Source organism: Argiope bruennichi, chromosome X2 (genome assembly GCF_947563725.1).
Source record: "Argiope bruennichi chromosome X2, qqArgBrue1.1, whole genome shotgun sequence".
In the NCBI taxonomy this organism is placed as follows: Eukaryota; Metazoa; Arthropoda; class Arachnida; order Araneae; family Araneidae; genus Argiope; species Argiope bruennichi.
The window spans coordinates 85756513-85772247 of record NC_079163.1 but is presented as its reverse complement, the minus strand read 5'-3'; the positions used below and the strand labels follow the sequence as shown (position 1 = coordinate 85772247).

Sequence of the window (15735 nt, the reverse complement as noted above, 5' to 3'; positions counted from 1 at the left end):
TCATCATTTACATTGACATTCTTGTCATACTGTGTTTATATTTTTCCTAAGTGTCTAGAAAAATGAATGTTAATAGTTTTTTGAATTAGTGAGTACATTGAAACATCCATTTGTTCACATTTTTTCAAATAATTATCATATATATTTTATCTATATATATATATATATTGTAATGTGCAAATAAAAAATATGAAACTGTAATTTTGTTTGTTTTCCTTTAATGATCTCTACAAATTAAAATGAAATAACTGATTCATAAGTTGCATAGATTTAAAAAAATCTATCTATACCTTTTATATTTCATAATTTGAAATTGTAAACATAATTTATTTAATATATATACTAATTTGAATTTCATGTTCTTTCCTCTGAGCAAACTGAAAACATCAGTCTCAATATTAATAAAAATCATTACATAAGAAAAAAATATGTAATAATTTTATTAGTAAGCTTTAAAATATTAACTCATCTAAGAGTAATAATTTATTTTTAAAAAGAACTATATTTATAAGATTCAGCATTCAATAATATTTAAATAATATGTAAAAAAAGAACATATGTAATTTTTCAAAAACACTGCCATAGTCATTTGTCAAAATGTATCCTTTGGATAAAAAAAGGGGGGGAGGATATGGGAAAGGAAAGAATCAAGCAGCACCAAACGAATTAAAAAGCGGCATTAATTAATTATGCAAAAACAATAATTCCATTGAAAATACTAATTAAAATTTTAATATTAGAAATAAAATTATATAACTACGAAAATTTGGAGAAAATAATTCAAAATAATATCTTTAAAAAAAATCAGAAGTTTTTAATAATTGATCGGCTAGCATAACATTTATTAAACAATCAACGTTATCGGCAGACATCCCGCAGGGGTGTTTGTGCTCCGGGGAAACCCCGGAATTCCGGGGATTTTGAACTTTGATACCCGGAAATTCCGGGGATCGTCGTTCAAAAGGAAGTAGGAATAATAATGAATTATTTATTTTGATCTGGGTAATTTTGTTTGCTTTGAAAGCAGAAAACGCAAGGTCAGTGTGTGTGGTGAAAACTTTTCCTTTCTTTCTCCAAAGGCAGTGATAATGCGTGAAAAGGGGGAAAAAACTTCTTTTTTGTTCTTTCCTTATTGCGAGTTATGACTCATTCCCCCGGTTCTCGGACATTCTCTTCTGGATTCTTTTCGGCAAGTAGGCGCGGCAGAAAAAAAAGGGAGAGACTTCGTTTGACCAGATGTGCGATCACGTGACCTGGGTTCAAAGGTCTTAATTTTGCAAAATTAATGGTTATTAATTTTGCAAAAAAAGTAATTCATTAAACTTTTATAATTAGGTCATTCAATACTTCATAATCGTAATTTTTCATTTCTCCCCCCCCCCCTTCTCGTAACTCCAAAATGTCGGTAGTAAGTCCGTAAAAGTTTCAGGGGATTTTTTGGGGTCCCACAAACACCCCTGATCCCGACATGCGCAGAACGGTTGAAAATTGAACAGAAACTGTTTGTTTGGTACTTGACACGTGACCGTGAATTGACCCCATTAAAGGGAATAACCACGTGGAAAAGACACGCATAATTTAAAGCAGATCTTCCTTACAACGAATGAACATAAAACTGTCCCATATTTCTGGAGTCTGTAAAGCAATTCATCAACCTACGAGAAGGTAACTGCAAATAAATCAGAAACAAAAAGAAAACTTAATGCTCCTTTTTTTTCTGGTGATAAAGTTTCAGCAAACTCGCTCTACATTTTTTCCGTATTTTATTTAGTACAATTATATACTAGTTACAGATCGACATAAGCTCAACGGTAAATTTGTGTAATCGTATCGAAATACATAATTGAAATCGATAGGAATGATGTCACCAATTCGTTCTGTGATTGGTTGAAAATGACATCATCTACTTCAGCCACGTAAATTAAGTCGCAATTGCGAAACGTTGTGCAACAAAACGTTGTCGGCTGTGCTGGTGAAAACAGTGACGCTCGAAGAGTTGTACCGTTGGTTGTTTTTAAACCTTTTATTTCAGTTTCTGAGATATTATACAGTCTATCGAATATTTTCTTCTGCGAAGGTAATTTTTTTTGTGTTATACTTTAAATTTTTTTGAAAGTTTTTATTTTTTCTGTTTAATGTAACTCGCATGCAATTTATGCAGAAGATAAAATCTTTCCGATTCCCTGATAAGTGGATTTAAAAGTTATTAAACTTTTGTTAATATATTTTCTACTTAAGTTCACAAATATATATATATAATTTGCTTATGCATTCCATTCTACTTTCATCTTCCATCATAACTACTTAAATTGATACGAGGCAAACAGAAAGTGTGATTTAAATTAGAGAGATTAATCTTATTTTATTCATAGTCTCTGTGCTTCAGATCCATCTTAAATGATTGGGATATTTATCAATCTTGATACTTCGCCCTTCTTTTTAATCTTGTGCACCCGTACATGTCATCCGATAAGATACATTTTTCCAAGACGGCGTTTTCCGTAACAAAAATATTTAAACCGGAAATACACGTACTGATTTCTTTGAAAGATCTGCATTTATTATCAACATTATTTTTTCTTGCTTTTATTACGTTAGTAAATTTCCTATTTTCTGCGCAGTAGCTTAATTTGCTTTCTGCAGTTAAATGTGTTTAAACTAAAAATTCGACGATTCCCTTCCCAAATTAATAGTTTGTCAGTTTCTCAAATCCCCTTATGTTACCTCCTTATTAAACTTTCCTTTGAAAATTATCATTTGTTGAACCAGTCTTGACAAATCTTAGTTTTTATTTTTTTTTTAAATTCTGCTTCGTCTGATATTTAAAAGAAACAAAAAAAAAATTTTAAGAAATCTCTATGATTTAGATTATATCATTTTTGAAGTTTATTTATTTTTTCTCTTTTTAACTTTTTTGGTTTTATAGCGAAATTTTTCTTTCTCGGTATATAAAAAATTTGCCTGACAAATATAGAGCATCACTAAAATAAGGGATGTGAAATTTAGTGGGCAATTACATTTTGGATGTTAGAGGCTCACTACGGATGGATTTTGCAAAGTTTTAACTAGAAATTCAACTTAAAATTTTAATGTATTTCTCGCATAACATTAAGGAATATTGTGGCACAAAATTAATTTTTACCTTTTTAAAGGTGTTTTTACAATATTTTTGATGTTATAGATTATCCTCCATAGAAAATTGATGCTACCGACTTTCCCTTGAAGATATTCAGCAACCCACATGTACTATACATTGTAGTAATTAAAGAACTGTCACGAAAAGCTAATGAAGCAAAGGATTTTTCACTCGTAGCTATGTACATCGACATTCAAAGAAGGATAGAAAAAATACCTTTAAGATATTGAATCTGAAATTTTCAATGAGAAATTTCTTTAAAAAAAACATAAAATTGACTGTAATAATGTTTCTCCTTCCTACCTAATTAGCTGTAATAATACTGTTCTTGTTTATATACTTATTTTTTTATATGAATCGAAAATGTCTAGTATAATTTTTTAATAAAAATAACACTAAAATAAAAGCTGTATGTATTGGTTAATTTAATTTATCAATACAAAATAATACTATCAGGTTTTTGTTATTTTAATTTTTAAACTTAAGTTGAGTATTTTAAAAATTAGGTGAGGGGAAACAGCTGGTTACTTTTTGTGTATAATTCTTTAATACATACACATAAATAATTAAAAATTGTTAAGACTTAAAAGTTATTTAATTATATTTTTCTAATTTAAAAAAAAAATTAACTTTTTTTTTTTTATATAAGAATAATTTTAAATTTATCTGTATTATCTAGTATTAATAAAGTTTTCTTAACTAATATGTAACCGATTATAGTGTTTTGTATAATCAGCATAAATTTTTCCTCCTGATGTCTTGTGAAAATAATTTTATAAACCCAATTTTTGTCGAATTTACCAATTATTTGAATCTTTAATGTTTGTAACGTATATTGATTCTATTCCATTTGTTTTTTAATTCAAAATTTCAGTATTAATTTTTACTGAACATAATGTTGCCAATTTAAATAAAAGATGAATAAATTAAAATTTGAAGTTTTTTTAATCAAAGATTTAAAAAAAATTTTAAAAATAGATAATTTTAAAAGTTTTCTATAAAAACTAATTTATTACAAGATAAAAACAAATCTAATGAGTAGAAAATTCTTAAATATCTATGCAAGTATGAAAGTGCTTAATTTTTTCACTAAGGTACTTAGAAAGTGCTTAATTTTTATATCCAATTTGTACTACGTACCCTGTCTAAGAGAGCATTGACCCTTCATAAGAAAATGAGTTATTTTTAATATCGAAATTGCAGTGTAAAATAGAATGGCAAAAGAAGGAGTTTTGATTCTGTAAATAGAATATGACTATAAAAAAAAAAGCTAGAGTATAAATCTTGCTTATCATGCTTGTATAGAGAAGAACTAGATGACAAATCTTTTAAGCTCTTATTATAACATTGTTACTAAACCAGAATTTAATTTGGTGGAGTTGGGTTTTCTTAGTTTCAACTTTTTTTTCCTATCGAGAAGTTCTAACATTATATTAAATCTTTTATTTCAGGTATTGAAGTTTTTGTAACCAGTTCACCCTAGGGGTACAATTTCATTTTCATTTTTTGAAGGCTCGTATTCAGAGGTAAAAGTTTATAGTTATCCAAGATGCATATTTTCAAATATTTATAATTTAATTGAATTTTATTTTCGTTCCAGATACATATTTTATAATAGTTATATTAGGGTTATAAATTTAAAGTTATAAGATTTTCCTTATTTCAGAATTCAAAATGCAATTATCCAACGCCAACTTGTGTGAATTCGGAACTCAGCTTGGATCATCCAGCTGTACTAGAAGAAGTTGGAATAACCGATCAATCTATTGGTCAAACCGGCAGTGGAATATTGGATTTGTTGGATCTGTTTTCTCAAACAAGCAATACATCATTGGGCACGTTTCAAGTGGACGAAACTCTAAGCCAGGCTGATCAAGGTATTGGTTGAGTAAAAAAAAATTATAGAAATATTAATTTTTCACCCAAAGCTTTTGTTTAAAAAAACTAAAGATTTTTCTTCGGTATTTCAGGAATAAAAGTAAAAATGTCTCCTGGATTGTTCTTTATCCATGCGTTTTTATTATTTCAGATTCTCAAGTTGCTGATGATTGCTTCATTCACTTCGAAGATAATCAGCCGTTAATCTCTCCAGATCTAGATCTGAAATTTCTTGATACCTTTCTGGAAGGGAACGAAATATCAAATATGGACTGTCACGATATTAATTTTGGCGCGGAACCTGTTGAAGAATCCATGAATTTAGCATCTCTTATCTGTTTTAATTACGATATTGCATCTGATATACCAGTTCAAGAATTATCGTATGATCTCAATTCTGCTCCGGAATTAACAGACATACGCTTGTGGAGTAATCCTGAAAGTGATCAAGTAAGATTATTAGGTTTTTATATTTCATTTATTCTCTATATTTTATTTCTTTATATTTTATCCTTTGAAAAGCGTACAATATCTTCATAATCATAACTGAATACAAGATGTCGCATATTATAAGATAAAAAGACTAATATTTAGTGAATGATATTGTTCTTCAGAAAATTTAATCAAAACTGTTCAACTTGGGTAAATTTCAAGTGTATATCATTTATATTGGCTAAGCTAAATAGGCCTCTTTGTTTTTTCTTAGTATTAAGTTCAAACACTTCAATATTTACAAATTTTACTTTCCTTTCAATATTTAATAAAGACGTTATATTAAATTCTGTTGTGAAATGTTTTAGTTTTGAGATGTCTTGTGAAATGAATTGAATGGTTTTTCTCCTTATTTCTGAATTTTATTAAAACAGTTCTAAAGGGTAATTATTCATATGCTTGCTTTTATAAAGATTCTCGGTATATAATAGCTGTTTTCCAAAAATTTTAATTTTGCATGTATTATCCTGTCTGTAATTTTTAAATAAAAATGAAAAAAATTGAACCATAAAAAAAATAGATGCTTATAGAATTAATTTTCTTATCTTTATTAAAAAAAAGATAATATAATAAAGCTTTTGTCATGTAATTTTTTTAGAATCTTAACAAGAGATTTTATAGCTGTTGCTGCATACATAGCCTCAATATATTTAGGTATTTTTAATCTAATAAAAATTATTGTAATATAAATAACCTTTATAAATGGTTACATTAATTAAGGATTCATTTCTTATTCAGTACTGAATTTAACCTCTTTAATTATCTTGTATTTCATGGTTTCTTTTTCATATATCCTTAGAATTAACATTTTTTTTTCTTTTAGATTTCAAATTCTTTACAAGTTCCGATGCTAACAGAAGCAACATCAGCGTCAGTTGAAAACATTTGCACTTTATCTCCAAAAACTGTTTCTTTGTCATCAGATTCTACAGAAATTCTCTCTCCAAACCAGTCAAATGAAACATCTTGTAAAGATGCTCAAAAGTATAGGGAAATGCGACGTAAAAATAATATAGCTTCTCAGCGTTCACGGAACATGCGAAAACAAAAAGACAGTGTTTTGGTGGAACAATTGAAAAAGCTAGAAAAAGAGAATGCCGAGTTGCTGTTATTAGCTGATAAACTAGAAAAAGAAAGGGATAGTCTTCAAAAACAACTTTTAAAAGCTATTGCTAAGAAATAATTTCAGTTATTCATTTTTTTTTTTTTTTTATGAAACATCTTATATCGTTGCAACCATTGTTTTTCCTTTATTAAAATAATGCTTATAATCTCTGTAAACATGTAATGCTAATAAAATCTTCTTAATTTATGTTGATTCTTATTAATGCTTCATCTGCTATTGTTGCAGATGAGATTAACATAATAAAATGAGTTATGCAAGTTGTGTCTGGCTATTACTGAAAGCAAGAAGAAAAAAAATTTTAGTAAGAAATGACTTTCTGGCATTCAGAATTGAAATTTAAAAAAAAAAAAAAAAAAGCAAGTCTATTAACTTATTGAGCATCATTTCCAATAGCTTATCTTAATCATCTAGTAAATCGGCAATACATGGTAATGTAGTTGTCGATCTCGGATATCAAAGGCTTCATGTTAAATGTTTTTAAAAAAATTTAACATTTTTTTTCTCTTTTAGTTAATTGTATTGCAAATTTTTTTCCTCTCAATTCCATTAAAATAATGAATATTAAGAAAGCTTTCTATCTAGAACTTAAAAATTACAGCTAGATATAATTCTGTAATTTGTTTACATGTCTTGTGTTGAAAAATTTTACATTAAAGCTTCAGATGCATCTTCATTTACTGTTCTTGTAATGTTTGAAGAATGTAGCATAACATTCTTTTTAACTTCTATTAAAAAAGAGGTTAAAAGTTGTAATTAAACATATGTACCTAGTAGAATTATTTTTAGAAAATAATGAATTCAGTTATATGAAAGATGTTAAACTTGTTCTCTGTATTTCTAACTAGTTTGAATTGATAATGTTTACATTATTTTGAGTTGGCATTTATTAGAAAGATTCTTTTTTGGCAGAAAAATAAAAATAAAGGGTTTCAGTGCATTTTTTTTTTTTTTTTTCCTTTTATCTGTATAAAACCCGAAAAACCTTTTTCAGATTCTTCAATATTGTAGACTTGATAATAAGGAAATTAAAATTGTTTTGTTAAAACATGCTGTTTATTAACTATTTTAAAATTTCTTTAAATAAGTTTCTTTCACTTACAATTTTTTCAGGGGCTAGGGACAGTTATTATTGTCTATAAATTATAAGTGTTCCTGTTATAAATTGATAATCATTTGATCGTAGTGTAATCCATTGCTCACTGAAGTTGAAATCTATTAAGTATCAATTTTAGATGAAATTCTTAAAATTTGTGGCATTTTAGGGTAAATAAACATTCATTTAAAGTATATTGCTGAATAGAAGGTTCATATTACATCTAATAAAAAAAAGTTACATGATACTGCAGCCCTAAATAGTAAAGAGTAATAAAAATCCAATTAAACTTATTTAATTTGCTTACTTTTCTGCTCTGAGAAGTTTGTTATTCAACAAGAATGGAGAAAAATGCCCCGAAAAATTAATCAAGTGAAAGGCATTGGATGGGACACAACCCTTTTAAGTTTCGAGAGTAACTTTAATTTGGTAGCAAGCTAAATAGAGTTGAAGCCTTATTTAGAATCTACTTTAAATTATTGGTTATATAAAGAATAAAATAATTAAAGAAATAAGTCGCTATTTTTAGTATTCATAGTAGATAATGCAGACATTTCTGAAAAAAATGCAAGAACTTGCATTTCCTAATGCTTGCAACGGATTAGTACACGAAAGATTTCGGGGATTTTGTAATCTACAAAAAAATCCTTAAAGGTTTCAAATGTGCATTAGAGATAATATAGTTATAAAAGGTAATTTCATAGAACTTGTGATGACTTGGAATGAACTAATGATGAGTCACTACATAAATGGCTTAAAAGCAAATATTCGAGAAACGTATTACAGTGTACTTATTTACAAATTAAAGTGAATTTTACTGAAAAAGACATCTAACAAATTTTTTTAGAGATCTAAATGCAATTCCATTCTCCCCATATCAATTCTTCACTTTTATATATTTGATATTGCGAAAAGTTACTTCAGTTACCAGGTAGAATTTCATTCAGAGCTGCACATTCTCAAATATAATCATTTTAAAACTACCTTAAAATTAATATGTTGTAAACATTCGAAATATCCAAGTAACGGTTAAAGCAGTTTGATTGTATTTGGCAAAATAATCGATAGGGGACAGGACACTAAGATGCCTTATTTTGTGGACAATTTTTGATCGGTCCACATGGACGCAATCCGATGAATGACGAAGTTGTTAAACATGCAGATTTTTTAGGCTTTCGATTGAAATATCGTTCATCAAATTTATAATTTGCATTACTTTTGACAGTATATCTCACAAGGTGAATAAGATTTCGCATTTTGCCGACAATTTCTGGATGGCCGACTGTGAACTAAATTCGATGGAATTCCGCGGATATTTAGGCATCTGATTCAAATGTCATTCATTCAGTTCATAATCTGTACTATATTTTGCAATATAACCAATAAGGTGACAGGTGAATGAGATATAGCATTTTGTCGAATTTTTGATCGGTCGGCTAAGAACTCAATGCGATGTTAAGTCCGCAGATTTTTAGACTTCTGATTTAAATGTCATTTATTCAGCTAATTTGCTCTATATTTATCAGAATGATCAATAAGCAGCCAAGTGAATAAGACGTTGCATTTTTGCCGACTAATCTTTGTCTTTCAGCTAAGATGTTATCTTAGGTTTGGAGAAAAAATTCTTTTTATCAAGTATTTCGATTACCTGCAAATGGTGTTTTTTTGGGAAATTTATATTATATATGAATAGGGCGATAGAGTTGTTTTCTGTAATTCAGAATTCATTGAATAATTGTACTAAAATTAAACGTAATTTTTTTCCACTAATTGTTGCTTCCTCGGTAACGAAATGATAACTATTTATTTCACCATGATAATTCTACTAAAAACTATTTAATGGTTAGATTAAATTTAATAAAACGCTCTTTTCTCTGGACACTCTTGTGCAATATGCATTCTAAGAAGAGTTACTTTGCTGTAGCCAAATTATGTGAATTTATTATAAATAGTTGGAATAAGTAAATTGTATAGTTGTAAATGAAGTTTATTTAACAGTAATATATCTGTATTTTTTTTTTCAATTTAATTTATCAAGCTGCAATTGTTACTCTAAAGAGATATTACCGACTGCAATTGACGCCAAAAAATAAATATATGCGGTTTAGTGGGTTTTTAGCTACTCTGAAAGAGCTTATCTAAATGCGCATTAAATTTGCTAAATAAATTACTACCTAAATTCTTCAAATTTTGCATCCAGTATTATAACTATATAATCGAAGAACATATTTTTCTTTCTTTACTTTTCATTTTTTCTTTCAATTACTCTTCTCGACAAAAATTATATAATTTCAGATACTTCTAAATTTTAATAGATTTTGGATAAAAATGTTTTGATAAAACGGTGATTAAAATAGTTATTCTTGGGATATCTATATATAACACATTAACCGCTTGACATATGCATTTATTTAACTCCCTAATTAGATGGCACATTTTGTTTGGGACAATTAATATTATTTTAATCCCTTATTTAATACTTTCCTTTAAATGCAGATTAAGAAATTAAAAATTTAGTAATTCCATGCGCGATTCAGACTCGTTATTGTATACGAAGTGTTAAGAAAAACGAATGGATGCAGTTGAGAAGATAAAATTCGTGTTTTAGGGAAGAATAGTTGCTTACAATAGCTTCGAGGGAAAAAAGTATTTAACCATGCCTAAAAATGAAGATAGGAAAGTTCATATCTAAGATTGAATTGATTTTTACTTTCTCGTGTACAGAGTATAGAGGAAGTATAGTAATTTTCAAAACATTTGTACTCGAGATTTCGACGAATCTCCACGTTTTAGACCTCCGGGAATGCGAAAAATACATTTTCAGAAAATATCCCTCTGTCTGTGACATAGATAACTGAAAAACACTTTGAGCTATACGGTCTTTACACCATATTTTCACTTTTGAGTAAAATCTGCTTAGAGGAAGTCCGTTTATGCAGCTGTTCGAATGTAAGTTAACACGATAATTACAGAACTAAAGGAGCTAGATCTGTAAAGTATAAATTCCTGTCAAATTTGAGCCAAATTCAACTGTAGGCTGATTCTCTGTCAGTCTGTACTTTCAGAAACATATAAACGTGATAACTAAAAAATGCAATGATTTATATATATCAAATTTGGAATGGTATTTTGACAATGCAAGTGTATTCTTGTGTCAAGTTTTTGTTTACATCAGAAGAGAAAAACGTGTCTAAAACACAAATTCGATTTTTTGGTACTATTAAAGCATGCCAGAGATTTATCGCCAAATAACTCGCCAAGGATGCAACAATAAATTCTGTAAAAATGCTAAATTCATGCCAAATGTTAATATTTCGTAAATATTGTACACGAATGCCAAAGAGTGTGCGAGAAGGTTTTGGGGAAACCACTCCCAATAGTTTTAATCCTAAATATACATTGAAAAATAAATGCATGGGAAACCTAATATTTAAGTAGTCCATTTTTTATGTCTTACATAAAATATTAATTTTGTACATATATTTACAAAATATCTTCTCCGACCTTCTTAAGAAACATCTTTGTATCCTTTCAGTATTCTATATTGTTCGTGTGTGAACTATTGTAAATTTTTTTCTGTGTGCGAGCGCGTATTCGCCTCAGTTTAAAAATACACCCGAATTCCTGCTGGTTGTTGCAATTCGTTTAAAAATAATTTTGGGTACGGTACTGCGTTAAAAAAAAAAATCGATTTTTGGGGAAAACAGCGAATATTTTTTTATTTATTATTTTGGATTTCTAAAAACTTTTTTTTATAAAACTTTTTGAATTTAGTTTCTACATTTTATATAGTTTCCATGGTAAGAGTATACATTTGTTCATTTAGCAGGATATTCTGTGTTTCTATCTATATAATACAATCCAGAATGAAATATAACTATATTCTTTCCAAAATTAGATCTCAGAGCAAATAAATATCAACAGTCTCATAAATAAAATAGACTCAAACATTGACAATCTTTTGATGGTCAGTAAAAGAAACTGAGAACATTTTTTTACAAATAACTTTGTAAACTTTTAATAATGAAAGAAGGGGTTATTATCCGAATTTAAAAAGTCTAAGTAATGTTCAATTTCCTTTAATTAAATGTAAAAATTAATTATGAGTTATTTTGAAGCCAAATTAGAAAAAATGTGCTTGTTCCCCCGTCGGCAAACCTCTGCCCCCACCCCTGTCCTGAAAGACTGTTTCTTGTTTTGCTTTAAATTTTTTCATATAATATGTACATTTATATTGCTGCCAGCTTCCAAACTTGCCCTTTCTTCAGGCCGCTATTAATATTAATAATTTTTTTTCCACACTATTGTTACAATTAGAAAAAAAATTGTATTGATTGATTGAAATTGTATTGTATTGATTATACGATGTGTCACACTGGACAATTATTTTTCCTGTTCCCTAATTTTCCATTTTATTGCTTGTTTTAATGCAGTGAGTTCTACCTGAAAAACGGAACAGGCAGTGGTAGGGCAGACGATAAAGGTACTCTTCAGATTTATTTGGTGCAAAAACACAGAAGGCCATTCGAACTAAACCATTTAGTTTGTAGCCATCCTTAAAAATAAGCAAATCAAAGTTCGGACTATCTCTGTCCCGCCTCATAGGTCTAATATTCACTGGGCGAATTCAAGTTCCTGTATATGCTTCCATTTCTGTGAAATTGGAGTTTATTCTAAGGAAGTTGTCAATGTATACGTTAAGTTTTGCCTTAAACATAGTTGATTCCATTTTACAATAAGGTCTATCAGTTCTATTCCACAAATGATTTGAAGGTCCAATTGAGCCTAAAAGCTCTCTCTTATTGCTAAAAGTTTTTTTTTTTTTTTTTTTTTTTTTTTTTTAATACTTATAATTTTCTGAACGTGACATACAGTTCCAGCCCATCAGGTAGATTCAGCATAAACGAAGATTCTTTCAAAAGCTCTCTTGTACAGCACTTTAAGAACTTTACCCGAAAGTCGCTTTTGGAATTTGGCTGTAGGTAATTTATCAAGAATTATGAACATCCCCCCTAATATAATTAATATGCGCTTGACTTTTAAGTATGTCATCCAGTGTAACTGTTAATATTTTTTAAGTTGCCGTGTGAATTTTATTGTTTTTCTATTGAAAGAACAATATAGGGGCTGAAATAGTGTTTCGTCTTTTCATGTGCAAATTCTCTTTTGAATTCTTGCTTCAATTTTTTAAATGCCTCTATTACTTTAGTTTTTATTACATGGTTCCATGTCTCTGCCGCAAAAAATATATATCTGCATGTACTAAGATCTATGTATCGCTAAAAATTACCAATTGTAATTCATCAGTTATGACCAATAGGCGCAACAGAGGTTCGAAATTCGACAGTCTGTTGTATATTTTTGAAGACATTTCTTACTTTTATTCGAGAAACTAACAGATCAAAAACAGTTTCATAACAGGAAAGAAAGGAACATCATTTTCATTTATTGAATTTCAGATAAACTTCAAATTATATAAAACCCCTCTCTCTCTTTTTTCTTCCTTCTTTTTTTGCAAATATATTAACCAACACTAGAAGATACATGCCCATCTAGACAGACTTTTAGCCAACCAGTCACATCTCAGAACTGTCTGTCAAATTTACTCAAGAAAAATACAGTACAAAAATATATGCACATACGCAGAGTGCTTAAGAATGAAATGATTTGTTTCCTTGCAATGGGACCTCCCTTATCCATACTGTTTACCAACACCCCAATTAGAACTGAAAGATAATTTTACTATAGAAAAAAAAAAAATCATAAATACAGAATGAAATCTTTACATTAAAAAAAAAAGAAAGAAAAATTCTTCAATAATATCAAAACTGTATTGACTTTTAGCTCACCAACTATAATAATAAAATAAATAAAAATATTGCTTGCACGCTAGTTCAATGCTTCACCCATAAAATGGGGGGACAAAGAAAAAAGTGGAAAATCGGTTGTTAATTTTTTCTTTACTGCATAAAAAGAAAAATGTTTTACAGGTATACATTCGGGGAAAAAACATACCATGAATGAATTTTGTAAATTTTAGTGGCAAACAATTTCATATACATGAAACTGCAAAAACAAATGCTGCCATTCTCTCTCTTTTTTTGTGTTTGTGTGTGTGTGTGTGTGTGAAAATTACAAAAGAAATAAGTACTTATAATGTATCAAACAACTTGTGTGTAATATTATTTTTAAATTATAGAGCATTTTGTTGAATGCAAGGGGAATTTTAAACACAATTTTAAAAAAAAAATGCTAAAATGAAAATATTAGCAATAACGTCCATTTCATGTCATCCATAGCATCCTTTCATATGAAGAATTTAGTTATCTGTGTTCATAATGTTTAAAAATAAACCATAAACAAAATTTTTACGGACATAATAGCATTAATGTCCAATACTTCATAACTCAACAAAAAGATCACCAAGAAGGAGGAAAGAAAATAATAATTGTAAAGTACTTAAAATAAATTGTTTCGGAATTATAATAATGGGTCAACATTTTACATCCAGTTTTGAATATTAATACTCAAAAAATTCAAACTTTTGCTCTTATAACACGTGTTATGATCGTTTTGACGTTTGAAGGAAGGAAGAAAGGAGAGAATAATTCCATATATATCTTTTTAATTAAAAGAGCAATTAAAGTTTAAAATCATAACCGAGCTTTAGTTAGACTGCCTTTTCTACATAGTACACAAAACCATTTACATTAATTATGTTGATAACTTGATGTTCTGAAAAAAGGCAAATAAAAACTTTCGGCGGAAATATTATATATTTATACATATGTGCAATAAATTAGATATGGCGGTGAATATCTTTTCCATAGTCTGTTTTAGACTATTAGTAAAAATTTGATTTTCGTCAGCTGCCAACGATGTTTCATTCTACTTAAGAAAAAACACCAGTGAATTATTATGCTCGATAAAAATTAACGATTTATAAAAAAAATTCCAGTTTTATAATAAATTTATCTGACGATTCTCGATTGGCTAGCCACCCTCATATTGTAATTGGAAATGCATTACATACTCAATGGAAAATCTCAATTTACTAGTTTATATATAAATTCATTAATTATATATTTAATGGCATTGAAAGAATTCCATAACAGTTAATGTGTAAGTTGTGTTGCATATACCAAGCATATAATATTATTCTTAAACTTTCCCAAGCTTTTAGAGTATTTAAGGAAAACTGTAGTCTTTGAAAATAAATTCTTGCATATGAGTTATTTGATTTCCATTTTTGGATAAGTGCAACCAAACTAACAGAATGAAGAGGGATATAAAACTGTGGAGGGAGGTATTTCATTCTTTTGTTAATAAAATAATCTGTTAATGAAACAAGAACTTATATGCAGATCATACAATATGTTTGAAATACAATTAATTTTATATCTAGCTCTGAAATTAAAAGTTTTAGCAATAAAAGTTGTTTATCTCAAAAAAGGCATTACTCTAAGGTCCCTGCCACCCTTACAACACTGTTCTTTCTGAGCTGATTGATTGCCTGCAACTGGAAATGGTGAATATGTAGCTTATAATTCAACATCAGGCATTTGACCTTTTCATGTATTTCTTAAAATTAAAATGCTTGGAGAATGACATTTTGAAATTAATTCTTATCTAAACTAAGAAGGGATGAATAGTAAAACCATAAATATTTTTATGAGAATATGAATGTATGTTTCCCCATCCCTATTTAATATATATTTTGTTTTGATTTTTATTTAAATGCATACAAACAAAAGAGAAATAACAAGCAAATATGAACAATTTTCAATATTGTAAGTAAACAAGATTGTTTTGAATAGCATTACAAAAAATAAGAACTATAACTTATTTTAGTATCAAAATTTAGCACTTGATTACTTTTATCATATAAATTAAAAGATAGTTCCACTAAAATTTGGATATTGATACCTATTTTTTATTTACGAAATAGAAAAAAAAAAAAATCATTTTTCTATGCAGTACTATAATAGAGAACTAAAACTGTTTTCCTGT

At 28.3% G+C, this 15735-nt stretch overlaps 1 protein-coding gene across 1 annotated transcript; it reads left to right on the top strand.

The window, feature by feature from the left end:
- Positions 1 to 1947: 1947 nt before the first annotated feature.
- LOC129960794 (transcription factor ces-2-like) lies at positions 1948 to 6818 on the top strand. Its single transcript, XM_056074443.1, has 5 exons — positions 1948 to 2077; positions 4588 to 4662; positions 4803 to 5013; positions 5166 to 5464; positions 6330 to 6818. Exons 4-5 carry the CDS (start codon positions 5282 to 5284, stop codon positions 6687 to 6689), a joined length of 543 nt encoding a protein of 180 aa, XP_055930418.1. The 5' UTR covers positions 1948 to 2077; positions 4588 to 4662; positions 4803 to 5013; positions 5166 to 5281; the 3' UTR covers positions 6690 to 6818.
- The last annotated feature ends 8917 nt before the right edge of the window (positions 6819 to 15735 follow it).